We start from the raw sequence: 21545 nt of genomic DNA, 5'->3' as shown, positions 1-21545 counted from the left end.
CCAACCCTAAACCTACTATAAAACTCTAACCTTAACCCTAAATCTTAGATGAAATAAAGCCAAAAGCAATTGTCGCTTGAGCAAATGTCGTGTCACCTTCCTGACAGATCTCAAGGGGCAGGGGCTAAAAGGCCTCACCCTAAAATTATGGCAAATCCCTATCCCCCACCACACCCTAAGATAAAATAAATATCAAAGAACATTGACATTAGATTATATAGCATACAAACCTGTCATTTAGAAGCAATAGCTAATTGAAATTTATTTGAAATCAAGCTGCACAAAAACCAATAATAAAAGCATTACAGCACACGTAAAGCAATTATGATATTTGTGAATGTAAATACTATTCTGGAGAAATAATGTGCAAAAAATAAAGAAGGAAAAATGAAAGTACCAAGATATTTCCACAAGAAAACAACAACAAAAAAGAGAAAAAAAAAATTATACAAAAAAAAAGTAAGACTTCCCAATATTTTTTGTTTCAAAAAATACATTCAATGCAACAAACAGATTATATGCCTCATTCATGAAAAACAAGAAAAAAAAAACTTACAGAACACAAACTAAACCAAACAAACAAACCAAAACAAGATACCATTACCAGACATCACATTATTATGATAGAGAGTACTACCATTTTGCAAGTAAAAACCTTACAGTGTAGAATCGTGTAGAATCGTGTAGAATCTATGTCCTATATAGCCATTAAATTTAGCACCATCAAATATCTGTATCGCATACAGTTTTAGTACGTGTTATCTGAAATATCACCTCGTCAATTGTATATCCTCTAACAAGTGGAAATTTCTTCTTACTTTTTTTGCATAAAAATTCACTTTAAATAAATGGTATGTTCATTATACCCTACTTCTATACCTTGATATAAAAAAAAATCCACTCATATTACTTGCAAAATAACCATAGGTATAAACAGCTTTATAATATTACCTAAATAATTTCTTAAATCAGCCAGGCAAACAATTTATTTTTTGTAAAGAGTGAAAAATTATATAAAACTTTCAAACTTACTTGAATTAAAGGAATGGTAAAAGAAAACTACAGATTTTCATGGTATAGCAAAGAAGCAAAAGCAAAGAAAATAATAACAGATCCACATTAGAAGAAAGGGTATGCATTGGAAATATTCTCACCACCACAAACAAAATGAGTGACTCTGTAAAAGAACTTACTAAAAACTCTCTTTTCTGAAGAATTACTGAAAGCTGAAATGTTGAAGTAAAAATACAATACAAGTAAAACAACATAAGACAATCATGAAGCTGATATTATGAGAACAAGAAGACAAAATGGATAACACAACGTAGAACAACAGTCTTTTAAATGATACTGAATTAAAATCGGCATGTAAAAATGTGGCTCATTTGTATTTATTTGATTTGTAGGATATTGTAATTATCAATATCATTTTCCATTTGACCTTCAAGGGTGACCTTTGACACAAAATAACACTGAGTTGCCTACTATACTTTTTAGTTTTTCTATTCATGATAAAGATTTTCTTGCTACCACACATTTTGATGTTTGTCTCACTACCTTTCAGGTGACCATACCATTTGATGTTTATCTAATGGTGATAAAGATAACTTTCTTGTTACCATACCTTTTGATGTTTGTCTAATTTAGATAAAGATGACCTCTGAAGGCACCCAGTCTCATCAGCCTCACCCAGAGATAAACACAGTAATATCATCCAGCCTTCCCAGTCTTTATCACCAGAGTTTGCTGCAACACATACAAGAAAGATACAATCATGTAATCAGAGTTTGCTGCAACACATATAAGAGAGATACAATCATGTAATCAGAGTTTGCTGCAACACATACAAGAAAGATACAATCATGTAATCAGAGTTTGCTGCAACACATACCAGAAAAATACAATCATGTCACCAGAGATTGCTGCAACACATACAAGAAAGATACAATCATGTAATCAGAGTTTGCTGCAACACATACAAGAAAGATAGAATCATATCACCAGAGTTTGCTGCAACACATACAAGAAAGATACAATCATGTAATCAGAGTTTGCTGCAACACATACAAGAAAGATACAATCATGTAATCAGAGTTTGCTGCAACACATACAAGAAAGATAGAATCATATCACCAGAGTTTGCTGCAACACATACAAGAAAGATAGAATCATGTAATCAGAGTTTGCTGCAACACATACCAGAAAAATACAATCATGTCACCAGAGATTGCTGCAACACATACAAGAAAGATACAATCATGTAATCAGAGTTTGCTGCAACACATACAAGAAAGATAGAATCATATCACCAGAGTTTGCTGCAACACATACAAGAAAGATACAATCATGTAATCAGAGTTTGCTGCAACACATACAAGAAAGATAGAATCATATCACCAGAGTTTGCTGCAACCCATACAAGAAAAATACAATCATATCACCAGAGTTTGCTGCAACACATACAAGAAAGATAGAATCATATCACCAGAGTTTGCTGCAACCCATACAAGAAAGATAGAATCATATCACCAGAGTTTGCTGCAACACATACAAGAAAGATAGAATCATATCACCAGAGTTTGCTGCAACCCATACCAGAAAAATACAATCATATCACCAGAGTTTGCTGCAACACATACAAGAAAGATACAATCATGTAATCAGAGTTTGCTGCAACACATACAAGAAAGATAAAGTCATGTAATCAGAGTTTGCTGCAACACATACAAGAAAGATAGAATCATATCACCAGAGTTTGCTGCAACCCATACAAGAAAGATAGAATCATATCACCAGAGTTTGCTGCAACACATACAAGAAAGATAGAATCATATCACCAGAGTTTGCTGCAACACATACAAGAAATATTAGTTATACCCTGCTTGTTCACGTAATACAGGAAATATGGAACCAGAACGTAGATATTTCCCGTATTTCGTAAGAAAAAGCAGAGTGTAACGATTTTATCTCTTTAAGTGTAGATCCTTATATATTATTGCAGAATAGGGGAAATCAATAGAATAGAACTAAAAGAAATTGCAAAATCCTGCATTTTGAGAGTGTTCTTTGAAAGAAAGTCATTCATGACATCACAATGATCACAGTAAAAAGATTGCCATTGTCGTTGAAATTGATGCGCAAATAGTAGTGCGCAGCGCGATGCTTGAATACGCACGTAATACAGCCTTATATTACGTGGTGGAAATCAGCACAGAGCATGCGCTTAATGAAAACAACATAACAACAACAGCAGCTAAACATCAAACAGGTAATGTGGGCTCATGTTACCTGTTTAATCTTTGTGACCGAGTAAAATAGGTAAATAAGGGTTTGTCTTACAAACTAATTGACCAATCAGATTACAGAATTCATGAGAAATATGGTCCACTATGAAATCGTACAAGAAATATTATACAATCATATCACCAGAGATTGCTGCAACACATACAAGAAAGATACAATCATAAACATATTATTAATCATTACAAACAAACATACATGTAACAAGATGAACAAGAAATAAAACACATTTCAGCCCTTCACAAATGATTTCACATTTATGAATTAGTTCAAATTTAAACAAACTCTACCTCACTAGACGATGAAGGATAATTTTGAGTCAAAATCTGGTTCATAATTGCAGTTTCAATACAATAAATAATAACACAAAAGTTTGAACAGTCTGTTTGTGAGTGTAATGCTATACATTATGCAATATGGAACATTTTAAAATTTCTTACAGAAATTTAAAATATCCAGACCGAGCTTTGAAAGGTTCCCCTCCTTACTCTGCTATGCCATTAACAATCATTACTATTAGGTCACAACAAGGTGACAGTATATTCAGGTTCAGAAACAACTTTCTCTCTCTGTGGGTCATTTACATTGTAAACCACAGTATGTCATAGTACCCATCCACCCCACCCCAAACCAGACATCCTGATTTCAGTTTCAGTCTCCACTAATTACATCTACTTTAGTAAACAATCAACAAAATTACTGATGCTTACACAGGCATGCATGAGATATATTGGAAAAAGTTGGAAATATGATTAATGTTAGTATTAATTTTTGCACATATAACTCTTTTGTAAATCAATAATATAACTGAAAAAAAATTATTGCCACTAATTGCAGTACTTCATGTATTAAATTTTCTTTTAAAATTATAGTGTCTCATGAGGGATTTACATACATACTCAGCTATATTTATTTATTCAGGTACATACAATACAACTAGATCTCCTTACTCTAAGTCTAATTAAAAAAAATCGAACATACTTTCTCTCCTTAGGAATTATAATTTATACCAATACAAAAACTAAACATTTGGTATTTCATTTAACAAGTAAAGAGTTTTTGCTGTTATACATTGTAGCTAAAAGTTGATTTGGGAATTGGTTCAAATTTTGACTAAAAAGATAAAACAAAATGAAGTAGCCAATAGAAGACTGTTCTTAGTCTATTACATTGCATTATTGGGCTCCTTTTTTTATTAATTTTTTGGTTTATGTACACAAAAGATGGACAATTTTCTATGATAATTTTGTTCCAGTAATTTGTTTGCTGAGTCTGGCCCAGAGGAGTAGTTGATGAGCTGATAAGTGATTAATTCATTAGAAGCTTTGATTGATGAACAGGCTGAAATTCATTTATCAGCTTCAATTGGAATGTTCCATGATAAGCTATCAGACAGCTGGAGCTAAAGTATTTTCTAGATCTAATTAGGTCCTTTCAGATCCACCAAAATTTACCAGAACTCTTATGTCCCAGAATATCAGATAGGACCTACTCTAATAATTTTCTACATTCATAGCCACCTCAACCACACCCTTTTGGGGATTCTCAAATTCTCAAATTCATAAATCATAGTAGTCTGAGTAGGAGACGAAGTACAATTCAAAATTTCTCTGGTGATCAACAAGCTATCATTTCATCCCACGATACCTATGCCCCCAAAACTTGCATAGAAAATTATTTGTAACTTGCTTTCACACTGCAAGTATATCTGCAAGCTTAGAAAATTCCCTATGAAGTACATATATATTAAAGTACAGATACAGTGTACCAACCATTCTAATGGGCACTTTCTGATCAAGATTGATCAGGGTAAATACCCCGTAAGTACAGGTTAATATTTTGCCACAGCTCATTATACAAATAATGCATGCAGCCGAGTGCGTTAGTGGAAATGCAGAGCACGCGAGGTTTCTTTAGATAGGAGTCGCACTGTGCACGAGCCGCTTGCGGCGAGTGCCCAGTGTGCTCCATCTGAAGAAACCGAGCTTTCTCTGCATTTACTTTTACGCACGACAGAGCAAGTGCATTATTTGTTTTATAAAATAGCAACACAGAAACAATTTTTTTAAAAGTTACAGTACAGTTTTGTTGGACTTCTACCGCACTGGTTTGCTCGAGCGTGCAATGTCAATTTTCGTTGCACACCTTTTGCACTACCGTGCAGTGCACAAAAAAAGTTGGATGTCATGTGACGCGTATTGACCAATCGCGATGCTTGAAATAATACAGCTATTTTATAATACCTGATATAATGATTGTACGTATGTGTTCAGACTCTAATTGTTTTAGTTTGTTCTGGATGATGTTACTTGTCACCTTTTTTTTTTTTTTTTTTTTTCTTTATCAATTTTGTTGTTTTATTTTTGTTTGTTTGTTTACGATCATGTCTAATTGTGTAAATATTGTGATTTCCTGTAATTGATTATTTATGAAAACAATAAAAACATAATTAAAAAAAAAAAAAAGATTGATCAGGGTAGGTTTCTTAACCAGAAAACATGAGGTATTTTCCATTTTGAGTTGGTCTGAAATCCTCTATTGATGGTTTGCAGAGCAGCTGAAACCCTTCTGGTATATCACTCTATTAGGCTACTAGTTCTTCAAGGAGAGTCTTACCATTCATAGTCCTACAGAGGTTTGAAATGTCACAGCAATGGGGAGAAGGTATCTGGTTTACAATGTTGTCCCGCAGATAGGAACCTGTATACTTGCATTCAAAATTGACTTCATAAAGTCCAATTAGATACTCCACTACATGAATTATTTTATATAAAAAAATATATCACCTACAATTTCTACTATATGCAATTTCAATTAATTCATTCAATGTATACAACTATTCATATTATAATTTTATCACAACATAGAAACATTTCTTCCCATTTTTTTAATAGTACCTACATATACTATATACTTTATTGAAATTTAAGCCTCAATAAGTTTCATTTTATATCTTATGTATTTATTTTTGTATATTAATGCTATTATATTTCATGTATTACACCCTGCCAATGGCACAGGCATATTGTTATGTGCCATACCTTGGTTGAATGTGAAACTTCTTTTGACTTATTAATTTTTAAAGATGACACAATTAAATCATTGCTCAGGGTAATAAAAGATTGTAAGATTACATTGTAATCAGCCCTAAGTGGGATTTCGTTTTAAATAAAAATGAGAAAAGTTATATCTAAATAAATATTCCTACCTCCAGGCATACATCCTTTTGAAATTATTTTCCACTATATTTTGCACATTCATGCAGTTTTGTATGGGATTAGGTCTGAAATTCCTCATAACATTTTCCTTTTTCTGTTAACCCTTATTAAATGGGGGGGGGGGGGTCAATTTGATCCCCCCCCCAACAAATTTTGCCACTGGGCCTCTGCAAAAAATTTTGTGACCACACCGCTCGCTGACTTCTTACTTCCAAGTCTTGTGCATTTTTTTAGACCAAATTTGCGATGCCCAGGTACGTGGTTCCGAAGTTACGAAATATTTTGTAAGCGCAAGTCGTTCCCAAAGAGCCTCAAAAACGTGATTACGTGCACGAAGTCAATGCAAATTGCATTTTTCAACCAAAAATCATAAATGTATGATTATTTTTACTTTTCTTGGTTGTAATGAATTTATTATATGTTATTTATGAACGTAAAGGGGTTCCTGACAAAGTTCATCCCCAAAAAAAGTTTGAAAAAACAAAGAAATACAAAAGAATTTTAAAAAACAATAAGATAACAGGAAATCATTTTATAGATTTTTGTTAGAAATGTAAAAATGTATATGTTCACCAAAAATTAGCATTCTACTAGCTATAGAAACTGAGTTAAAGGCAAAAACATACAAAAAAAATGTACGCTTATTTGCATAATCAATAAAAAAATATAAGCAATTAATTTTTTGAAAATTTTATTATACAATGTTGTAGTTTACATCTGGCTCTATGCGCGTGCAAATTTTTGCTGTGATCGCACAATCAACGGCGGAGATCTAGGGGGTCAAATCGACCCCCCCCCAGGATATGTTGGTCTAAAATAGCCCAATTAAGATAGGGTTAAGCAGCAGCAAACTCCCATTTTCAAATCCAGATATTAGGCCCCACATGGAGGAGTTCTTAGAAGTTGTTTGATTTCAGCATCTAGGAAGCCGGACTTCTTTGACTTGTACATCATTATGTATGTACACACTGTCACTATTGTTCACGCAGACAGCTGATAATATTTTTGGGTGCAACAGATTCAACAGTTTAAATTTGAAAATGAATACCATAAAGTGCATGAAGTCAATTGTCACTTCCTGAAGTGCAGAATTTAGTTATTCAATTTTTTTAGTGAACAAAATTCTACTGAAGAATAATTACGATTTTTCCTTCTTCTCATACCCCCTTCAGCTGGAAAGGTCAAAACAGCATGAATTTGGTTCATTATTGAGTGAGCATAGTAGTTGGTCCCTGATGGGGTCTTACCACAAGGCCGAGAGTGGAGAGTCCACAAGGCCAAGGGTTCACAAGTATGAGAGTCCACAGACCTATTTTTCCTCAAATCATATTTTCTTTTATCAGGATGTTTGTCTTAATCAATGTTAATCAACTAAAGTCGCATCTCATAACACGGGCAAGAGTGTGTTGTGGGCATTCTCTGAAGATTTCAGTTATTTCATTTAGTTTTTAATGACAAATCAAAACATTTGGACTGTCTTTAAATACTTTGGATTTCTTACTCTTATAAAAAAATTAACATTCAAATCTTAAAATTAATAATCTAAATCCAGAATTAGGCAGTTCAAATGTCAGTTTTATATTAAGCTCCTGATTGTTCTTCAAAATTGGTACATTTGACTTTGTCAAATTATGTTTGTCTATATCTTGCTATATCTATATCTAGTAGTAATAGTAGAAGTAGTAGTAGTAGTAGTAGTAGTAGTAGAAGTAGTAGTAGTAGTAGTAGTAGTAGTAGTAGTAGTAGTAGTAGTAGTAGTAGTAGTAGTAGTAGTAGTAGTAGTAGTAGTAACAATAATAATAATAGTAGTAATAGTAGTAGTAGTAGTAGTAGTAGTAACAATAATAATAATAGTAGTAGTAGTAGTAATAGTAGTAATAGTAGCAGTAGTAGTAGTAGTAGTAGTAGTAGTAGTAGTAGTAGTAGTAGTAGTAGTAGTAGTAGTAGTAGTAGTAGTAGTAGTACTATTAGTAACAGTAGAAACAGCAGTAGCAGTAAAAGTAGCCAAAGTAGATGAAGTGGTAGTGGTAATAGTAGTAGTAGTAGTAGTAGTAGTAGTAGTAGTAGTAGTAGTAGTAGTAGTAGTAGTAGTAGTAGTAGTAGTAGTACTAGTAGAAGTAGTAGTAGTAGTAATATTCATACATAAAAGGGAGTCTTCTCAGAGTAATTGTACATTATGTACAAAATACAATACTGTTTTGGGCTTTTGGCTGTGCAAAGATTAAGAAACTTGCATATCAAAGCAATTGGAAAAATGAAGCACCCATATCGTGCACTGCCTGAGCAGTTGCCACTTTGCAAATAATAACAGGCTTTAATAGATTTTCAACTGATGCATGGCTTTGTTTTATTACATATATATATTTTTTTGTGGGGGGGGGGCTTTAATTTGGTCTATAATTACTTTTGCCCCAAATTTGTGTTTTGCTGTATCATGAAAACTGTAAACTTTAAAATTTGTCATGTATTATACTTTACCATTTGTTTTCATCTCCTCAAGGACTTTGATGTCATCCTCATCTTCTTGAAGAATGATATTAAAACCCTCCTTCTCTAAAGCATCTTTGTAGAAAGGAAGATCTCGTTTAATAACATCATCTTCTCCTCTTACAACAGCTACCTTTGCTGCATCTTGAAACCTCAAATCTCTTGAATCTTCAATCTGAAAAAAAACCACAATCAAAACTCTTCAATTAAAGCACAAATCAAAACATGCAATCAAATGGGAAAAAAAAAAAAAATCCCCATGACAAGCAGTATGAAAATACCATTCCCCATCATAAGTCTCAAAGGTACAGTGTGAAATGTGAAAGTCTTGGCAAGTAACCACAAAAAAATCAAACCCCCTTCATCAATTATGTTTTTTTCCAAATTTACAGAATAATGAATGCGTTAAAAAATTTGATGATTTACACCAGAGACAAGTTTCCTCTTTGATTGAAATAATTGCTTCACAGTGACCTACTGGACCTATTGAAGATACCATAGAAACAATCAACAATAACCTTAAAAACAACATCTGACATGTGTACACTGAGTAAAGGATCATGGATTGAGCCTCAAGCAATTTCTTTCACCATGGTCCATCAGCAATAGGGCCGTCTGCACCATCCCGAGTTTTCAAATTAGCGCGCTATTTCTGATCCGGCAAATTATCCCGATCTGAAAAATCTCGAGATAGTTGGCGGTGCAGACGCAATTATCGCGCTAGTTCGTAGGATTAATCTCGAGATTGCAATCCCAAGTCAACTCGGGTTTATTTGCAAAATAGCGCGCTATTTTACAAATTATCCCGCTAATTCGTCGGTGCAGACGCACTCGAGATTGGACTCGGGGTAATTTATTCATGACGTCAGTCCATAATGCAATTCGCGTTCCACTTCCGCCTTGGTCAAAACATATAAACACGTGCGAAAGTCAACTTTATACATGCGAATAGCGTTCATAAGCAACGATGGTGTCCCAACCAGTGAATGGATTTGGGAGAGACCAGACCGAAGGGGGAGGCGCTCATCGACGATGGTCATATTCAATAACAACACTGACAGCAGTGTTGTCTTATTCCTTCGCAAAATGTGAGCAAATGGCATTTCTTTCCTCCTTCTCTCCCTCTCTCCCCCTCTGTCGTTGCCTCCTACTCCGCCATCACATTTAACGAAGAATACATCACTTCTTCACTCGCTGAGCTGAGAGGATTGTTGCATAACACCGGTTGAATTCGGCGAAAGTGCTAGTGAAAGGAGTACATTGCTTGCATATCGCGGGAAGTTATTCAAAAGCGCGGGCCGTTGAAACTCCAAGATCCGAAAGTGCGCATGCTCGTAATATCGGGCTTGTTGCCTCGCTCGAGCAGATATAGCTCTTCGTGGGATGGTGCAGACGGGGTTTCTTGAATCTCGAGATTAATCGCGAAGAGGGCTGATCGGGCTAAAATCTCGAGATTGAGCAAACTCGGGATGGTGCAGCACCGCCTAATGAGTCATTACTAAGGTCAATGTAAGGTCCTAAACATCTTGAAAGAATCCTTTTAAAGGACAGCTCTACCCCCAAAAAACAATTTCTCTCAATATTAAATGTTAAATGACACAAGAAAGTTTCAGTTTGAAGTAGGAATTTTAATTTATTTGCAAAATGAATATTTCAGATATTGGGTTACCCTTTGGCAAGCAGTACAAGGTACATCTCAGGTAAGTCTTGTGGGAGCATTGGTAAGAACATTTTGTTTTGAAAAGTCATAAGCTGTTTCTACTAAAATAGTTATTTATCTTTGTGGTTTTTGACACAAGTAACTCATTTTGCTAAATATAAATATATATTAGAAGGGCCTATTCTTTGTTTATTTCTAGTAAAGGTTTGTGTTCTCCTTTATATTCGACTCATATATATTTGTTCTCTGTTTATTCCAGTTTTGTCTTAATATATTTGTACTATGTATCGATGTATACTAAATTGTTTGTTGATATGCAACTGTGTCTGGAATAAAGTCTTGTAATGAACACAGGCAATGTCCAAATACATAGAGTTAATGTTGCAATCACACATTCACTATTTTGTAATCTGGCTGTCAAAAGGAATGTTCATACACATGTATATGCATACATGTCAATTCCCATTCCTGATGTCACGGCCACTCCATTAGAAGGGTGTTAAATATCATGCCACTGTAATGCATGCTGGAGCTATTGCCTGCATGCCAGCCCCATAGTATCATTGGAACTATCAGTTTATGTAGATTTGATATTAAACTCTTGATAAAATCATAATACATGACATAATTGTAATTTAATGCATTCTTGGAGCATTCAAACTATATATGTTTTAAATTGAAATATAAGGATTTTTATAATAATAAACTACAGCATGTACTTGTAAAGGAAGTAGTGTGAAGACATCATTTTCTGCATGAATATATGAAGGTCACTGGCCGAAAATCAGAATAGCGCATATATATGTTTTAATTTATATTTCACTGAGATGAGCAATATTATTCGTGTCACATCCAAATTTGATGCAATCTTTAATTATATGCTTATTATAATTTTTTTCATTTCTTTTGAATTAACTTGATATTGAGGTGGAATTGGCCTTTATGCTCTATGGTCACAATCAGGAAGGGTTCAACTAAGTGCACACGCTACAGTACAGACAAATTTCAGCCAAGGGCATTATAGAGAATAGAACCCTGTTCTCATTACAGTCCTAAAACTAGAAACTGGTTCAAGCAGTTGGATGATCACTTCCGCTTCCTTTCTGACTGCCTGAAAGTGCTTTTCAAATCCACTTTACGAAAGCGATCTTGTTGCTATAGGTACATTAATAATAATAATAATAATAGCGGTATATTTACCAAGGGTAGCCACTTCAGTTTCAAAAACTGTTCTCCCAGCAGGCCCTGCTATTATTATCCCTGCTTTAGCTGGGCTGCCTACATGTAGGTGCTCGTGAATTCAAGGAATTAATCCTGCCGGGTACCCATTCACATCACCTGGGTCAAGAGTAGCACAGTGTGGATAAATTTCTTGCTGAAGGAAAACAAGCCATGGCTAGGATTCGAACCCACAACCTTCTGTTTGAAAGGCAAAAGTCAGAACCACTAGACCACTACGCACCCACACTCTGAGTGAAGTCAAAAGAAACCACACATACACACACAGTAGCACACCCAATTACAGGCACTCACTCTTGTACTTCATGCAAAGATCACATTCTGAAAAATGGTTGTGTCCTCACCTACGCTTGAATAAACCAGTTTAATGAGGCAAAGCAATCTTGAAAACTACACTGCAGGGTGGTTTTCCGAACTGGTTTCGAAGACCACTAACATGTACATGTAAGATCACTTCCAAGACCACTTTGAGCATTCCCATTTATACACATTAAACTGTGAGTAAAAAAAAAATTGACACCTCACATATCCCAAATTTAAGAAAAAAAATATGTCATGAGCACATAATTATTATATGTTGCCTGAAAGAGTATGTTTTCCCAAATAATTTGATACCATTTTTAATAAGGCTGCATTAAGGCCCTTTCAAACATCTTTTCAATAATTGTAACTATTATTGTTTAACACATTTTTAGAAAATTCAATTCTCATGTTAATTTCATTGAAAAGGGATTTGCAAATATGTTTTACTAACTCATGTAGGATTATGACATCACTGGCATCTGGATTCATTCATTGCAGTCATGCCTTATTTGGGCGCAAATAAAAATTTACATCACTGCAAAGAATACCTACCAATTATCAAAGCATGAAGACATATCACATAAATATAGTATCAAATTATTTGGGAGAAGATACTCTTTCCAGCCATATATAATTATCATGCATTCATGACACATCTTTTTATTAAATTGGGGATTTGTGAAGTATCAAGTCTTTTAACTCACACAGTAGTTTCCACTAAACAGGTTTCCACTAAACTAGTATTAATTAGGACTATAATGAGAACAAGTCCAGTACTAAATACCAGTCTCATCAACTTTCACATTTCAAACATTCCATAAAGCAATAGATAAAAAGTTAAAGAGCACTTATTACTTGTAGAACCCAATTGCATCATGCATTGCTGTGTTGTAAAATATAATAAAACAACTTAAATACCTCATGTAGATGAAGTAGCAATGGGCTCCTTTCACTAACAATTTTATCTCCAGTGCCTTCTTCCAATGGTTTGTCTTCTTCTTTGCCCCACATAGCAACATCTTCATCTAGGAAATCTATCCCTTCTAAAATATTTCTGTATCCTTCCACTCTATCTCCATTTCTTTTTCCAATTCCTCCATGATCCTTAGCAGGGAAGCTCTTAACATCACTAATCATCAAACTATCTGATCCTTCTCTATTCTCAATGTTCGTATTTTGACAAGAGAGATAAAGAAACAAGACAAGGATTGCACTGATCAGGAAGACAAGATCCCGGAGACGTTGTCGAAGAAGACGCATTATATAATACCATGTCATATTGAGAATGGTTGGGAAAAGTTAATATTTGATGTTTTTAGTTGATTGCTTGAGGAGCTAACATCCTGATGCATGTTCAATTCTCAGTGTTGATAACATCCATGACAATCATATAGTGTCTCTTTTTTCTCTGCTATCTATGGGTATAGGCCTAAGGTGTTATCTGCAGAGAGAGAGAGAGAGAGAGAGAGAGAGAAGAAAATAGAGTAATAAAAATTCCTGGATAATGATATTGATTAGTGAGTGATGTTTTAGACCATAGTTGATAAATGTATTGATATGCTCTTTAGCAAAGAATAGCCAAACTCTTAAAGCTCATACATGTACATTATCTGAATTCAGTCCGTTGGCCAAATAGCATACACTCAAAGATTATTTCCTTTATATGAGAAGTGCTATAAAACTTGTTTGTAACAGAGCACTGAACACATAGGGGGGGGGGAGGGGGTGGCGGATGTAATATCACATTGACATTCAATAATGAAAACTTTATCCTGTGATTTTACTGGTACCTTGATGCATTTGAAGTTCTTTGTCGTTCATGATTGAATTACGTCATGATAATTGTAAATGTTGATATCATCGTAAGAATCAATTAAAAGATCTTTTCATAACAAAACAAAACTAAGGGGCACCCTATAAAATTATGAATGAAATATAAAATAATCAACAGCAATTACTAATAATGATAATACTATTACTAGCTACTACTTTGACTACTAGTAACAAAAACAACAACAATAATAATAATATCAATATACAGTAATAACAATAATAAGTACAAGTATTCATTTATTGTTCATACTGTACATGTACATGTACCGGGGTAAATGGAAATTTGTTGTTTACAAGCCGTGCAAAAACATCAGACAACAAATTATGTAACATGAACAAGGCAATCTATAGACTTTGAAACATGAAAATAAACTGTACTAAATCATAGCTCAGTGTTTTAATAATAATAATGATAATAATAACAATAACAATAATAACACCTGAGCAATATCACCAGGGACATCAGCATTGATATCCCTGATGAATGGTTTCCATCCGACGACATACAGCATTCCCCGTTCACAGCACGCGGCGCCCGCACCAGCCGGTGCCTGACACCAGCGCGGACCCCGATTGGCCGGCAGCCAATCACAGCGTGCCAAGCACCGGTGCGAGCACTGATTGGCCGGCTGCTTAGCCGATGTCAATAACCTTTCTCTCGTTGTCGATAATACCCGCTACTATGTAGAGACACAGGGATTTTCTGCAATTTCACAGAATTCACAGAAACAGCCTTTTGAAAGCGGCTTTTGAAGCGGAAAATCATCAGTATTTTTCCTCAAACCGCAGGGAACAGTTACTCCAAAATCTCAAAAATATGAATACTTACTAGTTACTAGCCACAAAACACGATCTCACCCCCACCTCGCTATAATCATGACAATCCAAACATCATGACTGCACTTGACTCCATTCTTGGTACTTGGTATGACATTCCTCCGAAATACTCCAAGAAGAGTTTTAACTGGAGGTCGATCGAATAAAAAACATCACTATCTAGAGCAAGCTCAATTTAAGCGAAGTACCAACTAACGTAGAAGGCAGTACACGGCCATGTGTTGCTGCCCTCTACGTTCGAAGATTTACAGCATGATATCAAATGGTGGATAGGCGAAAGATGTTGACTGCTCAGAATGATGTCCAAATAGCCCTAACTTATCGATAAAACTTCATCCAACCCTAACATAATGCACATAGTGTGAAAGGTGCGGATGTATTTATGCTAAATATGTTTGTGTAAAGATGTTATGTAACCATCTACATTTCATTTCATTTCATTTATTGGTTTCTGCAACACTTTTTCATAAACACATTAACAAAGAAAATACAATAATATACATATAACTCACAAACAAAACATAGAAAAAAATTGCATTTTCTATTTTTTTTTAGAAGGTTGCAGGGGTTGCCACTATAAGCTAAGCGTGACTGCGTGGCAACCCCAGATGAACGCATATTTTAAAGCGTTCTTGGTACAGTGGCTTTTTTCCTAACGATAACAGCCCAAAATAATAATAGTAATTTTTAGTCATAATAATTAAAATAAACTGGAACAACATTGGTCCTTTTTTAACATCATCCATGAATTGACATAATTTACACTGTAGTGAGTGAAAAGCATGTACATATATTTTTGATACTGAGGAAGTGCAAATCATTATTTCTATTATGATTATAACTAAGCTTGTTGTCAGACATTCATTCAATGCAGATTTGGCAAATTGCATTGAATGGATGTCTGACAACAAGCTTAGTTTAAATGTTGGGAAAACAAAAAGCATTTTATTTTGTTCGAAACGAAAGTTAAGATATACACACGATTTCAAGGTTTCATATAATAATCAGGTAATTGACAGTAAACAGGGTGCTACATAAGCACTTGCCCGATTGCCCAGGGCAAGTAAAAGTTAGAGTCGGGCAAGTGTTTTGAAGTAAAGACCAAAACTACTTGCCCGAATCGGGCCAGCAAATTCTCACAGTACAATGACCAAAATTAGGGTCAATATGATATAATATTGACCCTAATTTTGGTCATGGTAGGCAACATAAAATCACTTTGGAAAAAGAAATGCAATAAAAGGGTAGATCAGTTCATGTCAAAAGAGATAAAGAGGTCAACATTTGGTTTAAATAACCGCAAACTTTCCTTTGAAGAGGTTAAACTTTTTTTTCAAGGATTTTTTTTCGGGCAAGTGAACAATATTTTTGGGCAAGTATATTCCAACTATTTAAAAATTTACTTGCCCGACTGGGCAAGTACTTCTAAAAAGTTATGTAGCACCCAGCAGTAAAGATTCAAAATATTTGGGAATTAATTTAACAAGTAACCTATCATGGACGGGTGTGGTAGACTCAATCGTCAAAAAGGCAAATTCACGCTTAAAATTTTTGTATAGATATCAAACCTGTTTGAATATGAAGTCTAGACGTATTTTATGCTTTGCTTTAATACAATGTCTATTCGACTATGCTAATGCGGCTTGGTACGGTAGTCTGGGTGTTACGGATAAGAAAAAGCTAAGAATAATTCAAAATAAAATTGTGAGATACATAAATGTTTTAGGACCAAGAGCACATGTCGGATGTAATGAACTTGAAAAGGCAGGATTACTTCATGTAGATCACAGATCACAACAATTAGTATTACACCACGTGCATAAAATATTCTATTCGGATACATTAGATCATTATACAGTGCGCATCAAAAAAAAGTTTACACTTAGAAAAAATCCATAAATGATAAAAACTTAGCGAAAAAAATGCTGGAGATGTATGATAAACTTTTGTTCAGATTCAGTTATGTCCTCAGATCCAGCTGGCACAAAAAGGGTAAAGGTTGTGCTTACTAAGTGTTAAAATTTCAATTTGGGCGGCAAAATTGTTACAAAATGCTTGAATGTATCCGTTTTATATCAACTGACTAAAAGTGCAAGGGAATTTTTGATACGCACTGTATAGCAAATAATTTCACCCGTGTATCAAATATCCATAGGTACGATACTCAATATAGTAATTTTAATTTTGTATTACCAAAACGTGAAGGACATATTTAGGGAATACTTTTTATTTTAATGGCATCCAATCTTGGAATTCTCTTCCTAATCAAGTAAAAGCAGTTCAAATATTTTCTCAATTTGAGAGCTGTGCATTAAAGAAGCACCTAAAACTGGAAGCTACTCGAGAGCAGTATTACCAGTAACAGGGCAAACGCCAAGCGTTGTCTCGCCTATTGCAGTCATGAAGAGACTGCATGTCAAATCTGAAGGGTAACATTTAAGAAACTTTGACAGCTTTTCTATTGTACCATTGGCAAATTTGTGTGAATATTATAAATGGTGCCAAGAACTATAGCTCATTAAATAAATAAAAACAACAGTTTTTAAAGAATAAACAAGTAAAATACAAAATCTGGTTCAGGTATAGAGAGTACTGAGTTCTGAAGGAAAATGTTAGCTAGTCTAAGTGTTAAAAAGTATAAAATTATAAAGTTCATGTCATTAGAGAAACAAAGTAGTGTGAAAGTTCATTGACCTTTGACCTATATCAAATTCAACTCACATTCGAACCTGACCTGCACCTTCAAGAGATGGACCTCTGTTACGAGTTTGGCGATCCCACCTCGAAGATATAGAAAGTTATTGTTTGTACAACACAGCATAGTGCCAGTCATGGAAAGTTCATTGACCTTTGACCTTAATCAAATTCAACTCACATTTGAACTTGACCTGCACCTTCAAGAGATGCACCTCTGTTATGAATTTGGCGATCTCAACTCGAAGCTATAGAAAGTTATTGTGTGTATGTACAACACAGCACAGTGCCAGTCATGGAAAGTTCATTGACCTTTGACCTTATTCAAATTTGACTCATATTCGAACTTGACCTGTGCCTTCAGGAGATGGACCTCTGGTATGAATTTGGTGATCCCACCTCGAAGATATAGAAAGTTATTATGTGTACAACATAGCACAGTGCCAGTCATGGAACGTTCATTGACCTTTGACCTTTGACCTTATTCAAATTCGACTCATATTCGAACTTGACCTGTACCTTCAGGAGATGGACCTCTGGTATGAATTTGGTGATCCCACCTCGAAGCTATAGAAAGTTATTGGGTGTACAACACAATTGTTGACGACAACGACGCCGCCGCCGGAAATAGTGATACCTACATGTATGTCTCGCTCCGCTACGCAGGCGAGACAAAAATCTGGTGATCCCACCTCGAAGCTATAGAAAGTTAATATTGGGTGCACAACACAATTGTTGACGACGACGACGCCGGAAATAGTGATACCTATGTCTCGCTCCGCTACGCAGGCGAGACAAAAATCACATATTTTGTACAGTTGGTTTCTAGTATTGTAGATAATGTAGGGTATGTTAAAATATAATCCTGTTTCATTAGGAAGATTGTTGTTTGCTTCAGATACTTGCATATTATTTGACTGATCAATGGATATGTATGTATGTATTTTATTATTTTTTTTTACCATACTTCAGTACTTGTCGTAGTTTATACTATTTGTTACAATATGTTAATGTTTTATACTCACTATAGGACCCTCTTGGAAATAAGCCTTTCGGCTTTCATGGGCTATCCTGTCAAGGTATTCTTCAATTTCATTGTAATCTCCTGTGATATTCTTGACGAATAAAATCAATCAATCAATCAATCAATCAATCAATCAATCAATCAATCAAGGATATTCTGGCCATATTCCCAAAAAAGCAGGGTAAAAGTAGATAGAGCTTTAGAATTTCTGTAGAGTGTACATGACACACGTATAATCTTCAATAAATTGCTCCAAAAAAAAAAAAAAAAAAAAAAAAAAGAATGAAGAGGAGGTAGAATTCTATACAGAGCAGAAGTACATTATAAAGCCTTAACAGTACATGATGTACATGAACATGCCATTAATTGCTCATGGTTGAGTGAAAAAAGCATCAGAGTTTTCTGTCTAGATACCCTACCATTTGGCATGGGTTCTGCAGCAAATAATGCTTTGAATTAAGAATTGATAGCACACATCACGAGCGCGAAGTACCTTGCGGCCGGGGTCCAGGTCTCGCTAAAAGGGCCAGGAAGCTCTAGGGTTCTAGATGCTCTCTCATGCTATCTCAGGCTAGTTTTTCAATATATGATGGCACCAGTGGCGTAATGAGCCAAAAATTTTGAGGGGGTTAGATATATGGCGTATCCAAAAAATTAATAAAAAGTTGTTAGCGAAGCGAGCAAGTAATAATTTTGACATTTTTATTCTAAAAATCCCACTTTGTGATAGACTTTGACAATCATCATACATTGTATAAAAAAATTATTTTCACTTTTCTCTTTTGTTCTTCGTTATTTTTTTATTTATTCTTTTTTTTTTTTTGGGGGGGGAGTGTACGTCTTAGGATGGTTCTAAGTAATTAACAATTCAATTAATCAAATCATACACGACGGCCATAGGAGGGCCTAAGGAGGGATGATGTTAACTAGCTCACATGCGCCCGCTAAATTTATGAGTACGAGATAGCGCCGAGCGTTGACGCTCTATAGTTTTATCTTGAATATGAAAATTTGAGCTAGTTTAATAAAAAGAACGGGGGATCTAGCAAAAATGGGCTTTAGCTTTGGCATCGGCGGGTGATCTTTCGCCGAAAGCAGGAGAGTTGGACTCTCTGACAGACACCCCCGTTCAAACCAAATCTAAGTACCCCCCCCCCCCCCGGAAAATGCGTCCATCGCAACACAACCCCACAAGCACAACCAAAAGTATGGTGGCCCTGAAGGGACATTGCATATAGACCAAATCGCGAATATTCACGACGAAATTGGAGACGAAATTCACGACGTCGCCAATTTCGTCGTGAATTTCGTCGTCAATTTGAATATTCACGACGAAATTGGCGACAAAATTCATGCCATCGTGAATTTCGTCGCGTATTATTCACGACGTCACGAATTTAAATATTGACGACGAAATTTACGACGAAATTCGAGACATCGTGAATTTCGTCGCAAATTATTCACGACGTCGTGAATTTCGTCGCCAATTTCGTCGTGAATTTGTTTTGCTTGCCTGGGCGGTATGCGGGTTGAAACCAATTCGTCTGCTGCTAATTCCTCCACTCACAACAGGGTCTACATTCATTTAGTCTAATGCAATTCTGTCCATTAACTTTTCCCCTAACAACCATGGTCCAATAACCATTTGGTCCAGTCGATCATCACTTCGTCTATCACCAGTTTGTCTATGACCATTTCGTCTCATAACTAGTTGGTCTAATATCAATTTTATTATCCTTAATTTCGCCCAATTAACACTTAGTTCAATTAGACCAAATGGCATATGGAATAAATGACAATTGGACCAACTTGGTTATTAGACGAAATGGCAGTTAGACCATGTGGATAGTGGAAGAACTGATGGTAGACCAAATGATAGCAGACGAGTACGCGAGTTGGCATTAGACCAATTGAAAATAAACTATTGAAACGACAGAACGATGTCCACTGCTATCCATATGCATAGGCGGATCCAGGGGGAGGGGGCCGAGAGGGCCCGCCCCCTTTCACAAGTGTTAGTATATGCCGTAAGATTTATTTTAAAGATGGGAGGTAAATTTATAAATGCCATTTTCGGCCATTGCCATCGCAACGGATTATTTTCTCCAAAATAACATACATTTCTATGTAAATGGTAAATAAACATGATATAGATGACCAAAATGATAATTTTCAGGATCCCAATTGAATATATATGAAATTTAGAAATATTTAAGATCACCAAGACAGTTCCAATTGGTCCGTTGCCATGGCAACGGCTTGTTTTTCCCCATAAATATAATGATTTTGTTTAAAATAACGTTGTAGAATATGATTTATCTTTAATTTCCCCTAATTTTACAGTGCTAAACAAATATATTTTGAGATGTTGTTTGAAGGTTTGCATGGTGGTATGTACAATCGCTGATGTGGTTTACGGTACACCATGTGAAGTGTTGTAGAAACAGTGGATAGGAGAAGAGAAGAAATGGATAGGCGAGAAAGTGGAGATTTGACGTTTCGAGACTCGACGTTTCGGGCAGGTTGACTGTCCGTCTTCACCTGAAGACGGACAGTCAACCTGCCCGAAACGTCGAGTCTCTCTACTACTCATCATCTCTACTCGCCGACTCAAGCCAGCATCTCCTCACTAGCTCTACTACTCAAGCTGTTCTCAACTCATCAATCTTTCCTGGTTTACAGTCCTTTTCAGGACTACTTTCAAGAAAGAATACTCTACTCTCAAATCTCCACTTTCTCGCCTATCCATTTCTTCTCTTCTCCTATCCACTGTTTCTACAACACTTCACATGGTGTACCGTAAACCACATCAGCGAAATATATTTTGGTTGCTAAATGTGCAAATTACATCTCAAGCCATTGCCATGGCAACCAAATAACTTCTAATTTACAAAAATAGCATGGTTGATAAGACAATGGACAGGTGGAAAATACATTTGGAATTGACTTA

At 35.3% G+C, this 21545-nt stretch overlaps 1 protein-coding gene across 2 annotated transcripts in view; it reads right to left on the bottom strand.

Moving 5' to 3' along the window:
• LOC129257319 (cadherin-like and PC-esterase domain-containing protein 1) overlaps positions 1–13649 on the bottom strand; it is a 53254-nt gene extending 39605 nt beyond the window's left edge. Inside the window, exons 1-4 of one of the 2 annotated variants that reach the window (XM_064097806.1) lie at positions 13126–13649; positions 8997–9180; positions 1625–1746; positions 1194–1226 (exon numbers count right to left, since the gene is read on the bottom strand). In XM_064097806.1, the coding sequence (XP_063953876.1) occupies positions 1194–1226; positions 1625–1746; positions 8997–9180; positions 13126–13485 (699 nt within the window). In that variant the 5' untranslated portion in view covers positions 13486–13649. The remainder of the gene's footprint in view (positions 1–1193; positions 1227–1624; positions 1747–8996; positions 9181–13125) is intronic. The other variant, XM_064097807.1, reaches the window with a different exon arrangement.
• Between the last annotated feature and the right edge of the window lie 7896 nt (positions 13650–21545).

The sequence above is a fragment of the Lytechinus pictus genome, chromosome 3, assembly GCF_037042905.1.
Source record: "Lytechinus pictus isolate F3 Inbred chromosome 3, Lp3.0, whole genome shotgun sequence".
NCBI lineage: Eukaryota > Metazoa > Echinodermata > Echinoidea > Temnopleuroida > Toxopneustidae > Lytechinus > Lytechinus pictus.
The sequence above is the reverse complement of the archived record's forward strand: the minus strand, read 5'-3'. Positions and strand labels throughout refer to the sequence as shown.